This window comes from Leptinotarsa decemlineata, unplaced genomic scaffold, assembly GCF_025532065.1.
Source record: "Leptinotarsa decemlineata unplaced genomic scaffold, Ldec_3_MD MMD2_tig00000882_RagTag_RagTag, whole genome shotgun sequence".
NCBI classification, from domain to species: Eukaryota; Metazoa; Arthropoda; class Insecta; order Coleoptera; family Chrysomelidae; genus Leptinotarsa; species Leptinotarsa decemlineata.
In genome coordinates, this window is record NW_027412556.1 from 16,404,972 (window position 1) to 16,429,648 (window position 24,677).

At 35.2% G+C, this 24,677-nt stretch overlaps 1 protein-coding gene across 3 annotated transcripts in view; it reads left to right on the forward strand.

The window, feature by feature from the left end:
* LOC111507123 (uncharacterized) overlaps positions 1-17,897 on the forward strand; it is an 85,715-nt gene extending 67,818 nt beyond the window's left edge. For all 3 annotated transcript variants that reach the window (XM_074175141.1, XM_074175140.1, XM_074175142.1), the window contains exons 8-10: positions 1,436-1,649; positions 7,601-8,086; positions 13,934-17,897. In XM_074175141.1, the coding sequence (XP_074031242.1) occupies positions 1,436-1,649; positions 7,601-8,086; positions 13,934-14,121 (888 nt within the window). In that variant the 3' untranslated portion in view covers positions 14,122-17,897. The remainder of the gene's footprint in view (positions 1-1,435; positions 1,650-7,600; positions 8,087-13,933) is intronic.
* Positions 17,898-24,677: the final 6,780 nt, after the last annotated feature.

A 24,677-nucleotide genomic window follows, 5' to 3' on the forward strand; every position in this document is an offset into this window, starting at 1 on the left:
ATAGAACAGAACCATATTTTAATTTTGACCTTACGTAGGCTAGGTACATGAAGAGGAAATAGAGTAGATATGTTTGTAAAAGATCTACAATTGCGAACTATAAAGCCATGAATGCTCAATACTTCACTTACTTTTTATCCAATGAGGTTGGAAAAAAATGTTCATCAAAATATACACCAAGATCTTTAATTGAGTTACTTCGTAACAGTGAAATGGTATCTACTCGATAATTGTACTCGATGACTGACATTTCCCTACTATAAGATACTACTCCACATTTGGATGCATTGAGATATAGTTTATTAACTTCACACCAAGTCTGTATATTTTCTAACAGTCGTTGCAGTGTATTACAGTCTTCGATAGTTTCGACAGGTAAATATATTTTTAAATCATCTGCAAAAAATAACCTATTACGATCGACATAATTGCTGAGGTCATTAATAAATAATGAAAATAGAAGTGGTCCGAGAATCAACCCTTGAGGTACTCCAGATGAAGGATTGTAATAGAAAGAATCATATCCGTTATAAGATACAAACTGTTCGTGTTGAAGTAAGTAGAATTTGATGAAAAGTACTGCTGAATCATGGAAATCAAATTGGTGGAGTTTTTGTCGAAGGATCATGTGATCAAGTCGATGAAATGCTTTAGCAAAATCAGAATATATCACATCAACTTGACCACAATTATACAATACAATACAATAACAATAAGAGAAAGAAAAGTTTTTTGATTATCTATATGAACGAGGTGTATTCTATCATATAAATAATTTTGAAAACATCAATTTTCCAATATCAAAATCAACGAGGTACCTACTATGGTCAACTGAATAGAAGTCATTTTCTGTAGATACATACATAGGTTGCAAAAACATGAATAAAAAATTCTAAATGATTTTGAAGCATTGGGATTGGTATTTGATTGTCCTTCACCTATTCTAACAAAAAAAGACTGTCTCACAAATTTCAAATATTTAGGCCTTTCAGATTCAAATTCTATACATAGTAGGAATTGCTGACAAGATTTTCTACTGTTGAACTTTTAATTCTTCCATTCTCATCAGTGAAATTATTCAGTACACGTTTATATGTTTTCATATCAATTTTGAAGCTCACATACTGATTTTCTTTTATTTCGTCTTCAATTAACATTTGTATTAATTCACATTGATATTTAAGACGTCTAGTTTCAAAACCAGATACGTTATTTTCAACAAATTTTTCCGGACACAAAAAATTATAAAATAAAACCAAATATTTTTTCATATATCCTTGTGAGCTATAGGGATGTTGCAGAAAACTTACAGATTTCGAGTTGAAATATTTATTATACAAAAAATTCGTATCAATATTATCAATTTTGTGACTTATATGGTTTCGAAACTACAGGACTTATTTGATACATGGAACTCATCGATAATATTTCTTAGGTTCTTCAAAATAGCCCTAGTCCTAGCCACAGCACACATTCTCAAGGAGTTATTCCACCACCTTTTACGCCCTCAACTCCAGCTCACCAAATGCCTTCCTCAAAACAAATGCATCAGGTGGTTTCCATTAGGGATAACCCGTGTTTTGGTCAGAACACAACGAACATTGAGAGTAGCTCTACAGTGCCAAATGACAGAGAAAATATAAAAACAGGTGAGAACTGTCAAATCTTTATTTCAAATTAGAACAATCCTCTAGTGCAGGGATTTCCAAACTTTGAAGCCTTCGGGCCATAATGATTTTTTCAGTTTGTTCCAAGGGCCAATTTCTGCCCTTAACTATATTTCTAGACTAGGATAGTCGTAAAGTGCGTGACCTAAGCAAACTTACGCTTTTTTTGCATTTTAATCATTATTGTGTATTGTGACACTTAACGACATCTAGTGGCGAGTAGTGGTACTATGTACTATCTTTTTCAGCTACCCGCTAGGTGGCGTAATTAAATATTTGGAATTACTGCGTTGGTTCGAGAAAGTTCTGGTTCTAGCTAGTGTATTCCGATCACCTCGAGATGGCAGTAATAATTGCATATAAAAAGGCTAGCGCCGCAACTGCGAATTAGTCTGCGTATTTTGATTTGACTTATTGTTTTATGTGTGATTTGTTATAATGGAAAAGAAGCGAAAAATCGACAGTGAATGCAGAACGTTCCAAGAAAAATGGAACTTTCAGTATTTTGTGATTGAGTCCAGTAATAAGGCGCTATGTTTAATTTGTAATGAAACCATAGCTGTTCTCAAAGACTATAACATTAAACGACACTATGAATCGAAACATCTTCAAAGTTACTCCAAGTATACAGGAAGTTTGCGGAAGGAAAAATTTGAAGCTTTGAAACGCGGACTCAAATCGCAGCAATCTTTGTTTATCAAAGCGAATACTGAACAAGAGTCTGCAATTCGCGCCAGCTTTCGTGTGGCTCTTGAAATCGGAGAACGTGGCAAACCATTCACCGATGGAGAAATGATAAAAGAATGCTTGATTGCAGTAGCCGAAGAAATATGCCTCGAAAAGGTAAATTTATTTAATTAAAAGTGTCAATTTCTCAGCAAACACCGTGGCTCGGAGGGTGCAAGACATCGCAGAAAATATATCATCTCAACTGTCTGACCAAAATGGACATCATAAGTGGTTTTCTCTAGCATTGGATGAGTCAACGGATGTGTCAGATACTGCTCAGGTGTTGATTTTTATTCGCGGAGTAGATAAAAGCTATGAAGTGTATGAAGAACTTCTTGTTATTGATAGTATTCACGGCACGACAACTGGGCAGATATTTTTAAGGGAGTTGAAAATGCCATTAATAAAAAGAATCTTCAATGGAGAAATCTGAAATCTATAACAACTGATGGAGGCAAAAATATGTATGGTAAAAATAAAGGAGTGGTTGCACTTGTGTCAAAGGATGTAGAAAATGATGGTGTTTCAAAACCATTAGTCTTACATTGTATCATTCATCAACAGTCCTTGTGCGGAAAACGTTTGGATATGTCTGAAGTTCTAAAACCAGTCATATCAGTTGTTAACTTCATCAGATCCACTGGGCTGAATCACCGACAATTCCGCGAGTTTATTCAACAGATTGGAGAAAATGATTTACCATATCATACTGCCGAACGCTGGCTTAGTTGCGGAAAAGTCCTCTAGCGCTTTTTTGAACTTCGAGCAGTGATCGAAATTTTTTTAAATGAGAAGCAGCGCCCTTTTTGCCGATTTAGAAAATAGTGAATGGATGTGGAAGTTAGCCTTCTATGTCGATTTGACAAATCATATGAACGAACTGAATTTGAGATTGCAAAGAGAAAATCAGCTTCTCCCTGATTTACACACCAATATCAAATCCTTCAGGCAGAAAATAATACTATTTCAATCGCAATTACGTAAAAAATGTTTCACACATTTTGAAACATGTGAAATATTCAGCCACACTACAGCAACTTAATTTCCCGTCAATTTTGCAATCGAAACTTTGAGTGCTTTGAAGATAAATTTTGATACTCGTTTTTCAGATTTTGATGTTATTGCGAATTAAATTAAGGTTTTTCAAAATCCTTTTGATTCTGACATTGAAACCCTGGCTCCGGAAGTCCAAATGGAAATTATTGATTTACGGTGCAGTGATATTCTTAAGAACAAATATCAAAATTCATCTTTGTTGGAATTTTATAAGTCTTCCACTGGAACAATTTGATAATTTGCATAAATTTGCTCGTGGGTTGTTTTCTGTTTTTGGTACCACTTACTTGTGTAAGAAAACGTTTTCCAAGATGAAGTACACAAAGAATGTTCACAGACCTCAATTAACCGATGAGCATCTTAAATCTCTTTTGATAATTGGTACAAGTAAAATTGATCCACAACTACAAAGTATTCTCGGTGGAAAATCACAATTACATAAATCTCATTAGTGTTTTTGTTTTACTATGATTCATTTCAATTATTTGTTAGTTATTAATATGCTTGAACTTAGATCCTTAAGTTAACTTTCCTTTGTCATCATTTCTGTGGTTAAGTTTTACCTTGCAAGTAAAACCGAGTAACTATCATTCTGTGTTTTCTTCTTCAACTTATCACAGCAATAGTAACAACAATTAGGTGATCATTGGCTGTCGCGGGCCAGATTGATGACAGTAAATCATTGGCTGTCGCGGGCCGTAGTTTGGAGACCCCTGCTCTAGTGAAACTAGAGCCACTTGCTTTCATGAATGGATTTGAACAAAGAAACAAACAATCTCTCCACTTTATAATTTCAAATGAAACAAACTATATGCCGTAGGTAACCCAAACTTGCCTAAAAAAATACAGTTAATGCAACATAAAGGTCTACCAAAAAGTATGTTTTCGCTAAAAATTTAAAGATTTTTGAAGTCTCACACATTGAACGTATTACTCACTGAAAGCAATATTAACTTCGATTGCTAATCAAGTGAAGTATCAAATCGATCATGGGTCTATTTCACAGTCTCAAAACTTATTACTCCAGCGTAAAATTTACCAGAAACAATTCGAAAACTTACTGATCCGATAGCTCAATATTTGAGCTGAGTTTTATAGTGAAACAATTTATAATTTCCTACACATGTCAACTGTTCTTAAAAGAGCACTTATAACAGGTAGTTCCTTAATTATAGTGTCAACAATATATTTTTTTCAGTGTTGAAGTTTTCCAGCTGAAAGTGAAATAGATGTTTGTGGGTAATGAATTCGAGTAACTTGAAGTGTCAGACGACGTAAACTATATGTTTCAAAAGTTTTGTCCGTGTTTATGTCAGGTGTTTTTGTAGTTTCATATCTAAATCAATATTCATTCTTCTGTGGCGTCTTGTATACTGATCGATAGAGAATTTTGTACTCTGTACATTGATGCTATTCACTTCTTTCCAAATTTTAATTTTTTGCCTCTGTTCAGTTTATTACTCTTTATGATGTCATTGATCAAGTTTTGGCCATTTTTTCTTTACGAATTCAAATTGGCCCAAAACGCTGCCAAAACAGCCCCAAAAATTAACCAGACATTTGACAATGATAGTGTTAATGAGCGAAATTTCATTCTGGAGATTTTAGCTTCAAAGAGGAGCCTTGAAATGATCGATCTACAGTAATCCTGACGGGGGATTTGAGGACCCTGGTGGAGTGGGATGGCGGATGAACTGGACGTCAGCTCACATGTGGTTTCAACGATTCACGTTCCGAGGTCTATAATTATTTGCTTTTGCACAACCAGAACGATCATTTTTTTATTCGAATCGACAGGTGTGATGAAAAGTGGATCCTCTGCGATCAGGACAGTAGTTGGACACTGATGAGCCACCCAGGTACTTCTCAATAGCAAACACTAACCAAAAATTATCATGATTTTTGTATGGTGGCAGCGGCTGCAACCGGACCAAACGTTGCATCAATAGCAGCAGCCGGCACTGGTCAACAGAAGAGGTCCGTACCTGCTTCACAACAACGCCCGTCTACACATTTCACAAGTCACCGTCTGAAAATTAAACGTCGAACTTCTGCTTCACCCACCATACTCCTCACACTTTTCGCCAACCGACTACCATCTTTTCAAAGACTTCTATAACTTTCTCACCGGTAGAACCTTCACCAATCAGGACCAAGCAAAAACGGCCTTCGTCGACTTCATCAAATCCTAAGCAAACAGTTTTTATGCTGACGGAATCAATCGACTTGTGCTATGTTGGAAAAATTCCACTGATTTAAATGGCGCCTATTTCGATTAAGTTGAATAAATATTCACTTAGATATCACAATTTGAAGAAGACTCATAACAACCGACAAAACTTTCGAAACACTTTAATAAAATGTGTCAATGAAAAAATCATAGTCTTTCAATATATTCTCAATATGGTTAGGTTAGGTTAGGTCTAAAGTGAGTGGGTCTATTCAACCCTCACCACATCCCGCAAGGGTTTATTGTGGCTCACACCTATTCACACTCGACCAAATAAACCCAGCTCTTAACGAAGCTGATTAGTTTGTATGGTGAGTGGTCTTTCAGGTCAGATGGTAAGAAAGAGTACGGCTCTGCCGAACTCTCAAAACCTGATTCGATCTCCAGCGGGGCAGGCTCAAAGTATATGCTTTGCTGTTTCATCATTTTCCAGAGGCTGGAAAATGATGAAACACTGTCTTTCGGCAGTCCGAGTCTCTGCATGTGATGATTCAAATGATAGTGACCTGTAAGAAAGCCTGTTAGACATCGTAGCTCATCCCTATTGTAGTTCAACAGCTGTTTGATATCAAGCTTCGAAGGGTGAATAAATGCCTTGGAGTGAGCCAATCCTGGAAGATTCTGCCGGAAGTCCATAAATCTTCTTGCCATCCAGTTGTTCAATGTTTGTTTGGCAAAGCCTAAATTGATGCCAATGACAGGTTTTGGTCTGATGAAGCTACTTGCAGCATCCTCCTTTGCAAGAGAGTCAGCAGCTTCATTGCCTTCCAGGCCAGTATACCAGTATACCAGAGACAATCTGTTGAGTCTTCTTATCGAGTAGAGTCGTTTTTGGCAATGTGCTACCAATTTAGACGTTGCTCGATAGGAGCTAAGAACTTCCAATGCCGCTTGACCTGCACCAGTACCGGAAGGTGTTCTTGATCCATCTGCGAACCAACAACTATCTACTCTTAATATTTCCTTCTCCCGGAGGATCCAGTCCTCTCTACTCGGGAATAGTACTTTATAAGGTAGTTCGTAGTTGACAGTTGGAGTTATAAAATAAGAGGTCATTTCCAGAATGCTCTCAGTGCAGCCCATCTAGGCTCTCTCTCCAGAAAATTTTTGAGAGGAGGTAGTTCCAGAAGGATCTCCATGGCCGCTGACGGTGTGGTACTTATGGCACCACTGATAGTCAGACAAGCCTGTCTCTGTAAGCCAGAGAGCTACGCAATTCTCACAAAATTATTCATATTTACTGTAGCAACGGATTATATATCTTTCATTGAACCCTGCTAGGGTTGTTTTCCACTTTTCCGTACTCAAGCATCATGAAAGTCACTCACTACTGTGAGGTGCTGAACTAATGAATAATTTAATTTTCTACGTAATCATAAATGCAAATGAAAAATCCTGAAACAAGTAAATTTTTATATATAAAAATACAACTTCTCAATGAAATCATTCAACTGCCTCTTCAACCCCCTAGGAGTAATAGCTACCCCTGAAAAAATTCAAAATGAAAATAAAGTTGCGTGTGATACCGCGTTTAATTTTGTTTTGAAATCTGCCAATGAAGCTATTTCATTTCATATGAACAAACAGTTCTCTAGTCAAATACCTGTCCCGATTGACTTGTCTATTAGTTATCAAAAAAGTTACATCAGTAACTAATAGACTAGTCAATCGCGACAGGTATTTGATTCGAAGGCTATTTGTATGATATTAAATTCCTTTTTTTGAGTATCCAAGTTCACAAATCAAGAGGTGTTTCAAAAGTTGGGTATTGAATTGCCTTACCGGAATCATCTCTGAATGAACCAAAATTGATAATTGATGTACAAATACTCTACTCAAATTGTAGTAATTTAGTTTAAGAATGAAGTTTGATTTGAGTCTTAATTTGGGTTGATCGAGTCTTTTTTTAACTTTTCAGGTAGTGCAGTCAGCAATAGCCAAAATATCTGTGATGCTTTGGCCGCCATTAGACTAAGTACAAAATTATCCAAACATAAACTTTCCAAAGACGACTCAGAGAGTCAAGACGATGATCATAATTTTTCAGACCTTCTCAACCTCTCGGTTTGTATGCCTAGCAACGCAACGCATCTTGAAAACCCCAAACGAGCTTCAACGCATATGCAGGAGCTTCAGTATAGCGTAACAAACAGTATAGGATCTGACATAAGCAGCCTAGCCAACCTAGGCTCTCCTGGTTCGCCACCGAGGGCAACGAGCCCCACGGTTGAGATGAAAGAGTTGCTCGATAAGATTCAGCAACTGCCACAGCAAAAAAGCCCTGTGCAAGTACCGGAATCGGGCCATAAGGTGTGCAAGAATTATTTTCACAAGGTTCGAGCGAAGACTTTGTACATGCCTCTGTGCGATGAAAGTGCAGCCAAAGCGAAAAAAAGTTCCAGTGGTGAGTTTAACAACGGTTCATATCTGCTGAGTAGTGTCAATTACTTCAGTGGGTGATTTGCGATTACTTACAATTATTTCATTGATTAAGTTAGTACAAATAGCAACTAAAGATTCCAAAGCACATATATTAGCAATTATATTGAAGGTGACTCCACAAAAATTCAGAATAATTATGTATGAAAACTATTACTTGATTTTCACCCCTATTGAAGTATTCCATAATCCTGGTCTATATATTCAACTTTTCCAGAGAAGTTGACTATATAGATCCTCTGATTGCTGATCTTTCATTACAGGATTCGTATCACTGCAATATCTGTAATTATGTAGGTTGATGTAACCATTGATGAAGTGAGAAATAAAATTCAACAGAAGAGCATGAAAAATACAGAAAGTTTGAATTATAATAATAATAAATTTTCTTAATTTTTTTCTTGTCGGAGCTAGCTTCCGCTATTTTACCATCCAAACAATTCTTCATTTGGATTCCTTCCCTCATCTTATAGGCTTGTATACTTACGGCTCTTGTACGGCATGTATCTCATAGGAATAGAACCGATGCTGTTTTAGGATGTTCTGAACACTACGACATTTTATCTTATTATCAATTGTTCTCTTCAAAAATATGTTAATACCGTACTGTATCAGATGGCCATAAAGTACCCTTAAAATTGTAGCGTCACTTTCATCAGCCTAAAAGATATGGTCTGCATAAAAATGTACGGCATCATTTTTTCCTAATTTATCTATGTTAATACCATTTGAAACAAGGGATGAAATGTAGAAAACTGATATATTTCATTGATCTATGATATTTAAACTTTTACAATAATTTTCAAAATTTCAGTTTTTGCATTTCTCTATAATTTTTTTTAGAACGATTTCTTTTGAACGGCAATACTAAATAACAATTGTATTTTACAATATCATGTTAAAAAAAAGTTCCCGTACAGGATCAAATGACTTTACAGCTCTATAAATCAAGGATACGATGAAATTAAGATGATTATTGATATACATTCAAAGGAACAATCATTTTTTGACGGCATTACTTTTAATAGTACTTTTGAGTGCTAGATAATGTTTTGGAACCGAAGCCGTACTTTTTCAAATCACCCCCTGGACTATGGAAAGAGAGGGGATTGCAACCCTCGATTTTTTCCCCTTGTCGCATGATTTTTGTACGGCGTTGCGGAATAATGGATTAGAAGCAGTATTGAAATAGTAAGACACAGATGCCGTACAAAATCAAATGACCAAATTTACCCCGGTAATTGTCGGAAAATAGAAAAAAATTCCGACTTCGTGGCGCACCATTTTTTTACGGCACTGCGCGTTTTCTTATTATTTTTAATGGATTTATCGGTGGTAAGAATGCTGTACAAAAATATGTGACCAAAATGTACTCACCTCACCTGTACTTTCGAATTATCACCTGCACTCAGTTGGACAGCTTACAAGTGACGGCATAGTGCTGAATCTTATTATTTTATGCTCTTATATCGTTCTAGATAGGTCACCTGGTGGTTCAAATGACCCATAACTTTTTCAACATGGGCCTGTAGTCTATCCAGTGTCATGTACCGATCTCGACAATTTCAGACATTTTTTATTTATTCTTTGGTCGTTTTCCACTATGCGTCTGTTCCTAGCCGCACCTTTCCTAGCCACAGTCTCATTAAATTTGGTTCTGAGGCATATACCTCACCGTAGCAGTGGGTTACCAATCACCTGCTTCTGTGACTCCCAGCCACAATCTCATTTCATTTGGTTCTAAGGTATATACCTCGCTGTAGCAGTGGGCTACCAATCACCTGCTTCTGTGACTCCTAGACACAATTTCTCTCTATTTGGCTCTAAGGCCTATACCTTGTTGTAGCAATGGGCTACCAATCACCTGCTTCTGTGGCTCCTAGCCACAATCTCATTTCATTTGGTTCTGAGGCATATACCCCACTATAGCAGTGGGCTACCAATCACCTGCTTCTGTGACTTCTAGCCACAATCTCATTCCATTTGGCTCTAAGGCCTATACCTTGTTGTAGCAGTGGGCTACCAATCTTCTGGTTTTGTGACTCCTAGTCACAATCTCCCCCTATTTGGCTCTGACGCCTATACCTTGCTGAAGCAATGGGCTACCAATCACCTGCTTCTATGGCTTCTAGCCACAATATCATTCCACTTAGCTCTGAGACACATACCTCGCTGTAGCAGTGGGCTACCAATCACCTGCTTCTGTGACTCCTAGCCACAATCTCTCTCTATTTGGTTCTGAGGCCTAAACCTCGCTGTAGCAGTCGGCTACCAGTCATCTGCTTCTGTGACTCCTAGCCACAATCTCTCTCTATTTGGTTCTGAGGCCTATACCTCGCTGTAGCAGTGGGCGCTACCAATCATCTGCTTCTGTGACTCCTATCCACAATCTCTCTCTTTGGTTCTGAGGCCTATACCTCGCTATAGCAGTGGGCTACCAATCATCTGCTTCTGTGACTCCTAGCCACAATCTCTCTCTATTTGGTTTTGAGGCCTATACTTCGCTGTAGCAGTGGGCTACCAATCATCTGCTTCTGTCACTCCTAGTCACAATCTTTCTCTATTTGGCTCTGACGCGTATACCTTGCTGAAGCAATGGGCTACCAATCATCTGCTCCTGTGACTCCTAGACACAATCTCTCTCTATTTGGTTCTGAGACATATACCTCGCTTTTCCAGAGAAGTTGACTATATAGATCCTCTGATTGCTGATCTTTCATTACAGGATTCGTATCACTGCAATATCTGTAATTATGTAGGTTGATGTGGGCTACCAATCACCTGCTTCTGTGACTCCTAGACACAATCTCTCTCTATTTGGTTCTGAGACATATACCTCGCTGTAGCAGTGGGCTACCAATCTGTTTATCTGAAACATATCTACAACAAAAATATATTATAGGTGTTTTGATGAGCAGAAAAAAAATGGTAGCAATAATAACATCCGAAACGAATACTATAATTATAATGAAAATTGAAATGAAGTAAGTAATTTATATACACAAAAAAATTAATTGTGCAATAAATGTTCGAATGGAGTCCTTCCATTTCGAGACAAATAATGGGACAATAAGGTGGTCTGCAAGATCACCAGATCACCAGATAGTGTTCGTTTCGGATGTTATTATTGCTATCATTTCTTTTTCTGCTTATCAAAACACATATAATATATTTTTGATGTAGACATGTTTCAAATGATCATAAAAGGTTTTCTTATTCGAAGTTTATTGTAGAAAACGCTCAGAGCAATGGAAAAAATATGAATAAGTACCTAAAAATGAAAAAAAAAAACTCTCGAAAAACTACGATACAAAGGGAGACGTGAAAGTTGCCATTATGATTTTATTCAACTCAGTCAACAAATTTCTAGGGCCGTAATTTAAAAGGGAATAATTCACACAATTATCATCGTATATTACCGAAACATCCCGAAATATAAAATTGAATTTAATTTCTCAGTATGAAGTGAACGTCTACGATCCAAAAATTACAACAAAAAATACAGGTCCGTATTTGAAAATTCAAAGATGGGAGTGGCCCAAGTCAGATGACACCCTGTATAAAAGATTCATGGATATATTCTGAGAGCCCACATCAAGTGCCAATAGCAAAATGTTAACAGATTTTCAATATGTCTGCGAATAAAGAAGATAACGACAAAAAAATAATTTGGGATTTTTTTGTTTTTCCTGTATATCTCCAGAACCAAAAGAGCTATATTCGATTCCTTTACATCATTTAATAGGTCTCTAAAATACGCAACTTTGCCACAATTCAAACGACACTCTATCTCTCATCGTTCACGAGATCCCTATGTACAGAAACGAATTTGAATAGCCCTGTATATACAATTGATGGCTTCAAAAACACTTCACTAACTTTTTCGAAAGCTTCAGATAATTCCTCTTCCACATTCTCTGTTTCACTATCACTGTGGTCATTTGAATCAATAATGAATTTATTTCCACCATTAATATGGAAGTGTCCAATCTCCATTAATATAGTCTTTCAACTAAAATTGATTTTTCAATCATTTTCTGTCAGTCTTCTTCGGTAATATTAGATATTTCTACTACTGATAGTTCTATTACCTTTTTATCAAAGTTTGGAAAATAATTTTTACGCCTGATGCTTTTTTTCAATTTTCCCCAAATCAACTCGATGAGATCGAAAACACAAAAATAGGGGGGGAGTCTGAGCATTGTGTGTTCATACTTTTCAGCAATACTCTCAAGGGCATACACTTTTTCAAATGTTTTTGTCTGTAAAACTTCAAGTAGTTGGTTTTTAGTAAGTAATCTTCAAAATACAAATTGTTATCCATTAAAAAACTTTGTATTTCATCTTTCTTGAAATTTTTTTTCGGTACTTTGATGAGCTGTTGCGAATGATAGGAAGCGTTGTCAAGAACTATTACACTATTCGCATCCAAATTTGGGATCAATGTGTTTTCAAACCATTCCTCGAACATATTAGCTTCTATGTTCTTATGATAGTCAACATTGCAGTCCTCAATTTTTTTTCCACATAATTTCATAGAATTCGGAACCCATCCTTTACTTCCTTCGCAATTCACAATGATTAGTCGAGATCCTTTGTTTGCAGGCATGTTAGGCGTACACATTCTCGAACCATCAGTCCGCCCTTTTGTAACTGTGTCGTTAGTGTCATACCAAGTTTCGGGCAAATAGAAAATTTGCCGTTTTTCTTGTCTATATTTACTTATTTGTTCTGAGTATTTGTTAAGCGATTTCACTATTCTTCTGCTTTCCATAACTGCTTGATGTTTGTTTATTATTTTAAATCTAAATCCTAGTTTCTTTATCCAATTCTGAAGAGTTTTGTCACAGCAGCACACGTTATGGCAGGAAGTATTCAATTACTTCCTTATGATTTCAGTTGTAGGAATCTCGTTGCTTTTGTAACAGTCATATATTGTTTTTTTCAATGATTTTATTAGATGAATATCTAAAAGTTTTGGTAATCCTGTATCATATCGCGTCTTGCGTTCATAAGGTTTGTTTTTGACAATTTTACATACAGTTGAGAAAAAAATTTATGTCAAATCTGATGTTGCATGTAATAGTTTGTTTCCCTCGAAACTAAACTTGAGATGTATATTCTTATATATACATTGAAATATACTTTTTGTGTTTCAATATTCAAATGCATCCGAATCTTATTCACTGATATCTCTTTTGGCATTGTTCACCATCGCTATTGGAATCACACACACTGGAAAAAGTCTGCGTTGTTATCACACTCGTGATAAATTGTTATCACTATTAGTACTTGTCCGAGGACACCACATTTTGAACAGATAACAAAAATTTCAAGTAATCATAACTGCACCAATATCGAATTTCAACACTCAATTCGCGATCAGTTCCTACCTGAACATTGACGACACGACGGCGATAACCATCCCCGCATTCTATTCGTCACCGTAACTTGACTTCAAAGTTAATTTCATGACTCTTCAGCCAATCATAAAACTCGGTTAGTAAAAATTATCCAATACGAACCGCCAATTCTTCAGTCCACGTGGACTAGTTTGCAGCCGGTTCATTTCTATGTATTGGTTTTTTTGACCTTTGAGAGTGCCGCCAACTTTAGGAGTACACAATATCGTGTACTCCGAGTATACTGTAAACTTATAATAAGACTGATTTCAATTGGCAGCTGGTTGCCGGTCGAACGACTTGAAGTTCAAAGTTTTCAGATGAAACTTCTAATATGATTCAAGTATTTCAAGAAAACCATTATCAATGATTTAAAATATTGAAAAATAATTCTCTTTGACGTTTTCCAGTTTTCTCAAAGAATTGGATGTCTCGCTCAGCTCCATGCACACCTTGCGGTAATTTTGTGCCTAATTTCCCAAACAACCACAGAGGAAGTCAAAGAGGAAGTAAAACGAAAATTACCGATGGCAGCCCTTTATTGAAGGAGCAAGCAGAAGAATCCGATAATGAAGAATGCAGGGAAGGAAGCTCATGATTGGCATTACCTTTTGGAAAGGAACATCCGAATTATTCTAAAATTATTTGGTTAGGTAACCTTCAGAAGAAAAACTGATAGTTGTTAAACTCTCAAGTAAGACTACTTATTTCCAATGGTTTAGATTTTGCAAATACTGTAAGAGATGTTACTGTGATATGAAATACTATCTCTCTTACACAGTTTTGCTTGCACAATTATTGATCAGAAGTTTCCAATAATCAAAACTGTAACGGGTTCACTTGTTCAATTTTCAAAGCATTTTTACACTACATCTCTGACAATAAAATTGGAATAGTCTTTTGAAAATAGTCGAATTCTGTAATCGATCAACCAAAAGATGGGTGGTGACAATTGATGGACTTTGCTAGATTGATGTAAATTTAAGTCCTTGTTTCGTATCTGAAATTGCTTCAAGTAAATCAGAGTGGTTCAAATCAAAACAATTTTGAACTGTCGATTGCACGTATTCCACATATACTAAAGGAGCATACAAGACTAGCTGTAAATCAAATTATCTAAAAGAAGAATTCGTTTAGGCCAGGAAGCCTGGTTACCTCGATTACGGGCAGATGGGGCGATGACAAATATGTTGTTGGTCGTTCGCTTCAGCCTCGTTTGAAGAATGATACTCTGAGAGGAATTCGATTTTAAATAATGGGAAACCATCGCCTCCATGTTTATGTTGGACACTACCTTGCACTGACGGGAGGCCAAATAGGCCGGAACCGGTCTGCAAGTGTGCCCGTTCCAATAATTGAAAATCGATTCTGGCAGTTGTATCGCCAACTGCATTTGCGGGAATCACTTTTGTCAAGAATCCTGCACTGACACCTGTCGAATATAATCCAACTGCTTTCGTGGTATTAGCCAGGGGTATAGTTGTTTCCTGATAGGTGTCAGTCCATTAACTTGAAGTGTAGGTGAGTTGTTGTTTTAGATAATTTGATCGCAAGTATATTTCTCATTTTCATTAACAAAATGATTCCATCATTACTTGCATCTTAACTGTCCATCGATTAATCTCTTTCGAAAACCACTTCGTTTCGAATAATCTCGAATTATTTTCCCAAAAATTTTTAAAACGCCACTTGCATACGTTTTAAAACCGTATTATGTTTCAAGAATGATATTTCTGTAGATATCAACAATTTTTTGATATCTTTGATGTTTCTTGATGATATATAATTAATGGAACGAAGGATAAATATTACTATTTTTATAAAAAATAACCATTTTTACGAAAGTAGTAGTTATATACTACGTTTGTAAAAATTGGTTGTATTCACTTGTTGAAATTATATTGAATGTTAGTTGTATTTTGTCAGATTTGTATTCGTCAAGCATACTCAATTTGCGGGGTAGATGTGTATTGGAATTCAGTAGAGGAAAGGATAGTTTTTTGTCGAGGAAAGTAATGGGAGTACTGAAGAACTAGTTTGGAATAAAATCGAGTGATAAAATAACTTTTGATACAAATGTGAAATCATTTTATACATGGTTTCGAAGTGATACTTCTCGGGTGTTTAAAGAACAACTTTAACTTTTCTTGGCTATTCGAAGTTCTCCAACATACGGAAATAACATCTTCAGATATACTTCTATTGATTGATTTAAGAGGTCAGTATACTTCGAAAATTTCAGAGAAATTTGCAATGATCATAAAATTAATTTTTTGAAGAACGAGAGAAATAATCTAGACACCAGGACTATGCGAAAATAATTATTATGTTTGTAAATTCATATGAAATATATTTTCCTATAGAAACAGTCAGCCTATATCGGCGTAAGTTCTACAGAGAGAGAGAGAGAGAGAGAGAAAGGGAGAGCTGAATTGCCTTGTTTATCCAATGAACTAACAAATTATAATCTTATCTTTGAAGATGAATAAAACTTCTGCATAATACTTTGAAATTCTGATCGGACAATAACTACTCATTGTCCTGAATGCTCGTTGTCATTGGTTTTCATTCGTTATGGTCTGAACTTAATAAATATCAGAAACTAGACAGGGGCGAATTCCACATTATTTTGAAAAACATTTCGTGTTGACGATTATTATAACTTTGTTTGCATCTTCTCAAGCAATTTTAGCTTTATCTCGATCTGGGTCTTCGGAAACTTTGAAACCAATAAGTAAACCTGATATAAGTTACTTTCAGATACAAAATAGAAGAAAAAGCCCTCTCGGAACATTGTATTATATAAAAATGATTTTCTCCTATTCAGTTTGTAGTTATAGAATTGAATCAGATATCATTCATAGGAAACCCACACAATATAGTGTATAAAAGAGTTACGATATAAAATTTCACGTTCATGGAACTCTGTCATTATCAATGACATTTCAATGGCAGTAGATTGGTATTACATCAACTCTCTATCTCTTCTGAATTAGATAATATCAAATTATATAACTCAGTTGAGTTTTTTTTGTTTTGTCATCCGCAAGAAGAGTAAAACTAGCAGATACTCGTATATAATTCATAGTGGTACATATAACAAAAACAGATTGAGACCTATGTTTTCCGGCCTGAAACCCAAATTGACCTTCGCTATTCATACTCAAGGTAACATGGATAATCAAGATCAATGTCAATGCTGACTTCTGCTGAATCGACATTCGGCAATACGCAGTTCTCCAAAAGGACGACATGAGTCGTCAGCATTTAGGCAAAACAATATTTTTACAAACTTCATGAGAAATTGACTCTGGGGTATTATTAGGAAATAGCTGCGTTTCGTGGTTATAGCTCCTTCAACAATACAGTAGTATAGAATAGTTTCGAATAATATACTATGCTAAAATCAATCGAGTATATTTCCTACAGATCGGTTTCGAGGTATTACCCCCCGTCAGTGCAGGAAAGATTCTACCCAGACAGCAAAGTGTCTGGGACTCGATTGATCACGGCTCCGCTACATATATGAATGTTTCAAATATGTAGCGGAGCTACAAAGTATGAAAGACTGGCGAAACTAGCCCATGCGAGGAATCTTGCATAAATGCCTGTCGGATAAAATTCAATATCCAACGTGGTATTAGCCGGGGAAGTAGTTGTTTTCCGACAGACGTTCACCAGACCCTACTGTGTAGGTAGTCGGGAGAGATTAATATTTCGAAATGTATTTTGAAATTGCACAGAAATCACTATAATATTCACCAAACAACAGTGATGACTGCCTTTGACAGCGAGTAAAATTATGCACTTTGTGTGTTTGGTGTCTTTTGTTACTTTATTAACGAGTGATCATCGTGTATTTTAAATATCGAATCAAAAATTAAATTCCTCAAATATGAAAAAAAATGTGTTTTAATATTTATAATACAGGAACCATTGTTTCGCTAACTGATTATTTCCTTATTTGAATGTAGTCGGCATCCCTATGGTTACATACTGAATGAGCATCCAGAGTAACACAATTTTTGTGGAGAAGCCAACATTTTTTGCAGTTTCTTAGGTATTTGACCTTCTATAATCTGGAAAATAAATAAAGCTTGATCAGAAGGGATTATACTGAAGTATTCACCAAGAAAAGTTATAATTTTTGTTCTTCTCAAAGATGTACTTTATTCTAAATCATAGTAGGGTTGATTATTATCAAAAAAGTTCATTCTAAATTGAAAAATATGTTTTATTCTCAACTAGTTCATCAGTCAAGTGTGGTATATGCCTGTAACGAGTTACAGATATTTTCATTAAACTAATTCCGCTTTATAGGCATGTAAAAGTGGTTTTTTCATTGAGTAAAGAGCTAAATAACTAGGTACAAAATTATTGATGAATCATTATTTGTTTTATAAGTATTTGATCAGAGGATATGATGAACTTGAAGGATAACACAGAGCAACATATTGTAGCAGGGGAGCCCACGATGCAAAATGGGGATTTACTCGAGCGTCATTGAGACATATTAGGTTGCAAAGCTTAGGAAATATATACCTTTTCATCGGTGGGGAAAGCGGCTATAGATTTTTTAATATGTAAAAAAATACTGTTGCATGGACATACTCGAGCGCGTCAGATATTGATAGCATTAATGTCCTACGTATTTTTAATAATGTTGGTATGTTAATCTGATCGTTTGCATGATGTGGGTGGTTGTACGTAAGGGTTAAAAGTGAAAGAAAAAAAATTAATCTAGGGGGGTGTTAAGTGCAACAAAAAAAGCTCTCATTCAATAATCTGACGATTTCGATCTGATGCAAACTCGGGGCCATTATTATAATATGCAAAAAATTCGCCATTTTGAAATACTGAAGCGCTTCAGATTAAGATATATATGGTTCAACTTTATGTTTCAGATGTATTGTCTCATAATCTGACGATTATTTAGAGGGATTCGCCTAATCTGACAAAAACAATGTTTTTTTAAAATTTTTTTTCAATTCATTGAAATCAATTAATTGAAAAGCTCAGGAAATAGCATGCAATTAAATAAGTGTATGTTTTTTAAGTAAAATACTTGTATTTATAAGAAAATCATTTTCAAAAAATGATCAAAAAATTTTTATTTTTTATAATCAAACTTTTTATGTTTTTACCACTTTTGTAACTTAGATTATATATATATATATATATATATATATATAATTATATATATATATATATATAATTATATATATATATAATTATATATATATATATATATATATATATATATATATATATATATATAATTATATATATATATATATATCAATATTGAATTCTACAAAAAGGATTTGAAGCTTTATATCTTCTATTAATTATATGCGAGCGCTTTCGACAGTTGGTGATACTGTCATCTTCTGGCACTGGTTTGAGGAGTGCCAGATAATTAATAGAAGATATAAAACTTCAAATCCTTTTTGTAGAATTTAATATTGAAATACTCAAAATAAAGGAAAATTTGTTGCATCAATCAATATATATATATATATATATATATATATATATATATATATATATATATATATATATATATATATATATATGTATATATATATATATATATTATATATTGTAACTAACGTTACAATATATAGGGACATTTTCATACTCATACAATATATAAGTTTGAAAAAATGTCCTTATAGGACGAAACTGCAGTAACGTTAGTTACAAATAAAAGTGGTAAAAAACATAAGAAAGTTCAATTTATCTTTTTTTCATTATGGATTCCTATCACGTAGTAACGGCTCCAGCCATCAATTAATTGATTAATTAATCATCCTCTTCATCTTCATCACAAACGAGTCTCTGTGATCAGCTGTGATGGCGTCATGGCAACAGAATTCAGAGTGGGGACGGAATGAGAGAGTAATAGATAGAGAAAAAGTAAATAGAGAATAGAGGAATAGAAACTCGGATAGGGAAATAAAGGTATCACACAGCTGCACGCATTAAACTTTATCGACGAATTTTTGTTATTTCGGCTTGCGGAAATCGTCAGATTATATATTTTTCGTTATCCTTGAATTATTTCCTTAAAAAAATATAGCTACGCTCGAGAATGTCGAAATGTTATTTTTTTACAACTCTGCTGCCCTCCTTTTTCTTTACGTCACTTTCAAATTGTCAGATTACTGAAATATACACTTTTTAGCAGGTAATTAACTCACCCTACTTCAATCTGACGCGCTCGAGAATTTCTGATGATCAATTTTTTTTATTAATCTGATCCTTTATCCCTCACAGGCGGCCTTAATATGGGGCTCATATTTGGTGGAGGTACTTAACCGGGTACAAGGTATCCCCCTGTATATTAATCTGCCGCGCTTTAGTAAATCCCGAAATCCCCGCTTAGGCTCCCCTATTATTGATGTTGAAGAATTTAGACCAGAATCTTAATGAATTAAATATACTGAATCTATAAATGCCCTATCAGCTAACATTTCAGAAATACTTATGCTACGTAGCTCTCAAAAGGGGTGGGTAGGTATTAACATTAAAATATAACAGAAATCGATTTAGTAGCACAAGTTTTACCAAAAATGTTTACTGGTTTGGATTCGAAATAATAGTAAATTACAGTACATGGGTATTTTTACATAGGAAGGATTGTAGACAGGCGTCATGAGGGACCTTTGAAGCTGAAGCTTCGTGTACTCGATTTTCGGGTATGAGACTCGTAGGTTCCAAAAGTAATCAGCTATACAATGGATATCTCACCTTCTCTGATATCACTTCTCCAAGATATTCAATGTTCTAGTGAAACTAGTCACCATGTTCTTCTCTTACATCACCCAGAATGTTTAGAAAGAGGCCTGCCTAGTTGGCCACAGGTTACCTGACAGGTTCGAGACAGCGTCTCCTGATTAGTGAGTGTAGTATAGTACCTTGCAGCTGAATGAAATGCTTCACAGGACATCTACTCCCTAAACTATCCAAAATGATAGTAAATTATACAGATGTACTGAACCTGGGAGGTTCAGGACAGCGTATCGTGAGTGTAGTATCCTACAGCTATATGAAATGCTTCGCAGGAAATCTACTTCTCGAGTAAATTGTACTTCATGAGGATTCTCATGTATGGAGAATTGAAGAATGTCAAGTCATGGGGGGACTTTGAGGTTCCAACAGTAATCAGCCATCATATGGATGTCCCTGCTTCTCTGTTACCGCTTCTCCATAGTTTTGATGTATTGGTTGAACCTTCTACCCTGTTCTTTACTAATACCATCCATATGGTCAGGAAAGTGTTTTCACTAAGAAAATGATGCAACTCATATTGTAAGATTTTTGAAATCGTAAGCATGTTGTTCACTGGCTCTTGATAGTTGTCAGGCTTTCTTGTTACTTGAGAAATCTCAAACAAACGAATCTGTCTGTTTATAATCTGTTCTATTAAACAACTGTTGCACCCCTACGAACGACAACCTTCAGAAGTCAAAACTTGTGCTAGCTAAGGACTAACGAGGTCTTACCTTTTAACGTGTGATTCCTAACACACATTCATATAACACATGGAGTATTTATTCATATACTTCAATGAGCTGCTTTATGAACCCTATTTTGAAAGTAGTGGGGGCAAAATGATTTTTCTCTGGTCATGGAAGGAGTCTGAATTATATTCTCTTTGGCCAGTTCCTCATTCTCAATTATCATCTCTGGCTCTTCTATCCTAGTGACACAATAATCCATTTTGTTGACCAAAAAGTAAATTAACCATTTTGAGATCTACACTCTTTCAGTCTTTTATCATCTTTGTTGAAGGTACAATTAGAATAGATCCATAGTTATTGGCAATGTGAACCAGTACACCATTCAACATGTAATTCACTTTGATAAACTCGCAGGAAAGATTATTTTCAATAGCAGACTTCGAACATCATTACAAAATATTAAGTTGTTGTCAGTAACTCTATTGAGCAATGATTCATTCAAACTATACGAAGGAATGAAAGAGGTTATAACTGCTCATCAATTACAAGTGATACGGACTAATTGACATGACGATTGACATCATCTTTTTCACAGCTATTAGGGATTTTCAGAAGAAACAAACATATAAGTTGGCAACACTGTAGTTCAAAAATGGTAGCTGATAGAAAGAAAAGTTTTGTGATTTTGGAATTAGCACACTGTAAAACAGTAGTCACTTTGCCCAACCGGATCATTTATTTGCTGCTCTGTGTTATGAAAAAAACACTGACATTTTCTTCTCAACTTCTTTCACGAAAGAAAGGATTGAATTATAGAATCCTGCTGAATATCTACTCCTTCGATTTACATTCTATAAAACTTTATAATTGTTACTTCCGAATGTATTACCAACGACCCAATAAGTCATAATTGGAGATAATGAATACTGCCTATCTTCATATTGATTTTAATCAGTACTAAAATATTTGATGATATTTCAATGCTAAAACTTCAAAACCTAAAAAAAATTTGAGTGTATAGTATAAATATTCTGGTCGGCTATTGAAAACAATTTGTTCGACTCCAAATAGATGTGATTTGATGGAAATTACGATGGGTCGATAAAATTTGCATTCTACTCGAAATATGCAAATTGGAAAAAAATATCAGCAATTACCGAAAAATTACCCAAAAAAAGACATATAAACTTCCATGGCTAATACTGCTACGCACGTTGACCATACTGTGTAGATCAGTTGGGGGAAATTCACAAATTCATTAGAAATATTCATTTTCTTATCGTATTTATGATAATAATAGATTTATTTGTCCTCAAATGATCACTTGCGTCATATAGATGTCAGAAAATATCTATACTAAAAACCATTTTGATGAAAGCTATAATTTTGTTTTATGAGTGGAAGTGGGAAGAACGTGGAGGTGAAAATGGAAGCTGAAAAATTAAACTTGATACTTCATTTTGAGTTAATATTAATTTTTATTATTTTTTTGTACTCATATCTATCTTGTTATATTATGTAAAATAAATGAAACACGAAAATATGTTGTTTTTATAATATAAAAATCGTATGATGTCGAGAGAAGTAGGAACAAATGAAAAGGAGTAGGTTCTATATTTCCTCTCAGAAAAATTCAACAGTTGAAACAACACTTTGTTGTTTGGGTCGGATTTTTTCTGCACTGATGCCAGTGCCGAAATTTCCATATTCGGTGTCTTCAATGTCCACATTATCGAATGGCTCAAATTTTCAAATATCAACGACGAACAAGGTCGCGAAGCTAAGGCTTTTGCAATAAGCAGCGGATTTACTCAGATTATAAATGAGCCAACCAGGATTCCTGACCGTGATGGAGAATATGCTAGTCTTCTGGATCTATACCTAACAACCAATCCAGAAATTTACAGTCACCGTAAGGTCTCCATTGGGATCTTCTGACCACAAACTCATTTCAATGTTGGGGAACAATCTGAGCCGCGAAAAGTTTGGCATTACAGGGAGAATCTTCAATACCATTTCCGAAATTTCCCCTGGCTGGATGTTTGTTTCAGCTCTAAAAATCCATCTGTGCTTCTGAAGTCACGGAAGTTATTTTATCATCAATGGATGCATATACTCCTTTTTCAATGAAACGACCTTCTAATGGCAAACCTTGGATCAACAAAAATTGTGAGCAAGCTGTCGCCTCAAAATGCTTGACAGTAGGTCATAGTGGTAGTAGTAGTAGATAGTAGGTTTTTCCTAACAGTAATACAAACAAATTAGGTGATAATTTGTAATGTATAATATCAATTCAATCTGTCATATACATACATTCTAATAGTAGGTAAAATTGTGTAATGGGTATTTATTAAACAATTATTTGATAAATTTGAATAAATGCACCATAAAATGCACCATTCAATTTCTTACTACTATTAAATAACTGTTTTTTTGGTGGCTAAAAAAAGCTTTGCTAAAACGATTTTGCTGCTGTAAAAAATCTCTCTATCGTAGCAAAAATTCTCTCAGTTTACGTACCTCCTTTGTTCATAAAAATAATAAATTGAGCGTTCCATAGGATTGACTTGGGCATTGACAAGAGTTTCACATATTTTATCACTTGAATAGTAGCCGTTAGTGTCGACTTATGGAAATTTTTGGCTTCGCTAGGAGTCAATCCTTTACTAAAGTACTTTAAAAATTGATCTTTTGTAGACGAGCTTACTTTCAGACAGCTATAGGCTTCTTCCACCGTAACTCTGTGGCAATGCGTAATATGCAATTGAAATTTATTGAATTGATATTGTTGTAATAACATTTCTCCAAAAAAAACTTACTTCTACAATGGTGTCTAGACCCTTCTTGAGCAAAGGATCCCTGCATCTTTAATTTGTTTTCATTTTTAACCTCACTAAAGGTTTTGACGCCACAGTTCCTGTTTCTTTTCCTAAGGCTGCTTGTTTTTGTTTCCTTATTTTTAGCATTGTGCTGACAAACCCAATATTTTCGATACTTTAGTTTTTTATTTCAGGATATGTTCTGTTTACAATCCACTCAATGCAAGTAGATTTAGAAAAACTTTTAATCCAATTTTTGCGGTAATATCTACATCTCTGTCGATGTTGGTTTTCAGAATAAATTTTTTTTGGTCGATGTCAATTATTTTGATATTACAATCAAACGTGTTTATAGCTTCAGTTACAGTGTCTTCTCCGCCCTGATTCATATTGACAATCATACTTTCACAAAACAACGTTTGTAGGTACGTGATGACTCACTGGCACCATATGAAATGAATAAATATGGTATGTGGATTGCAGCGTGCAAAAAAAAAGCGTGAAATAATAAGGCTCGTGGCGTTGCACCCACTGTGTAGGGATCGGAGTGTTTGGCACTCATTACATTTCCTAGCTCGTCAGCGCAACAAGTAGTGTTCACGGTGTAGGAAACGTAAAAATGCCTACCGGCTGTGGCGCAAAAATCCTAGTGCTGAAAACCGAACTAGGTTTGTTAATGGTCGCAACAGCTGCAAACTGTTGCAATGAAAGCAAAGAACTTGACCATCAGATCATCAGAATAAACTCTTGCCAATCCCAAGGGGTCTAGACCCTTTTGGTCGGTATCTGAAGCTGTTAATTAGAATTTTACAAAATCCACATTTCCATCGCTAATACAAGCGGATGGTTCAATTGCAACAACAGTCATA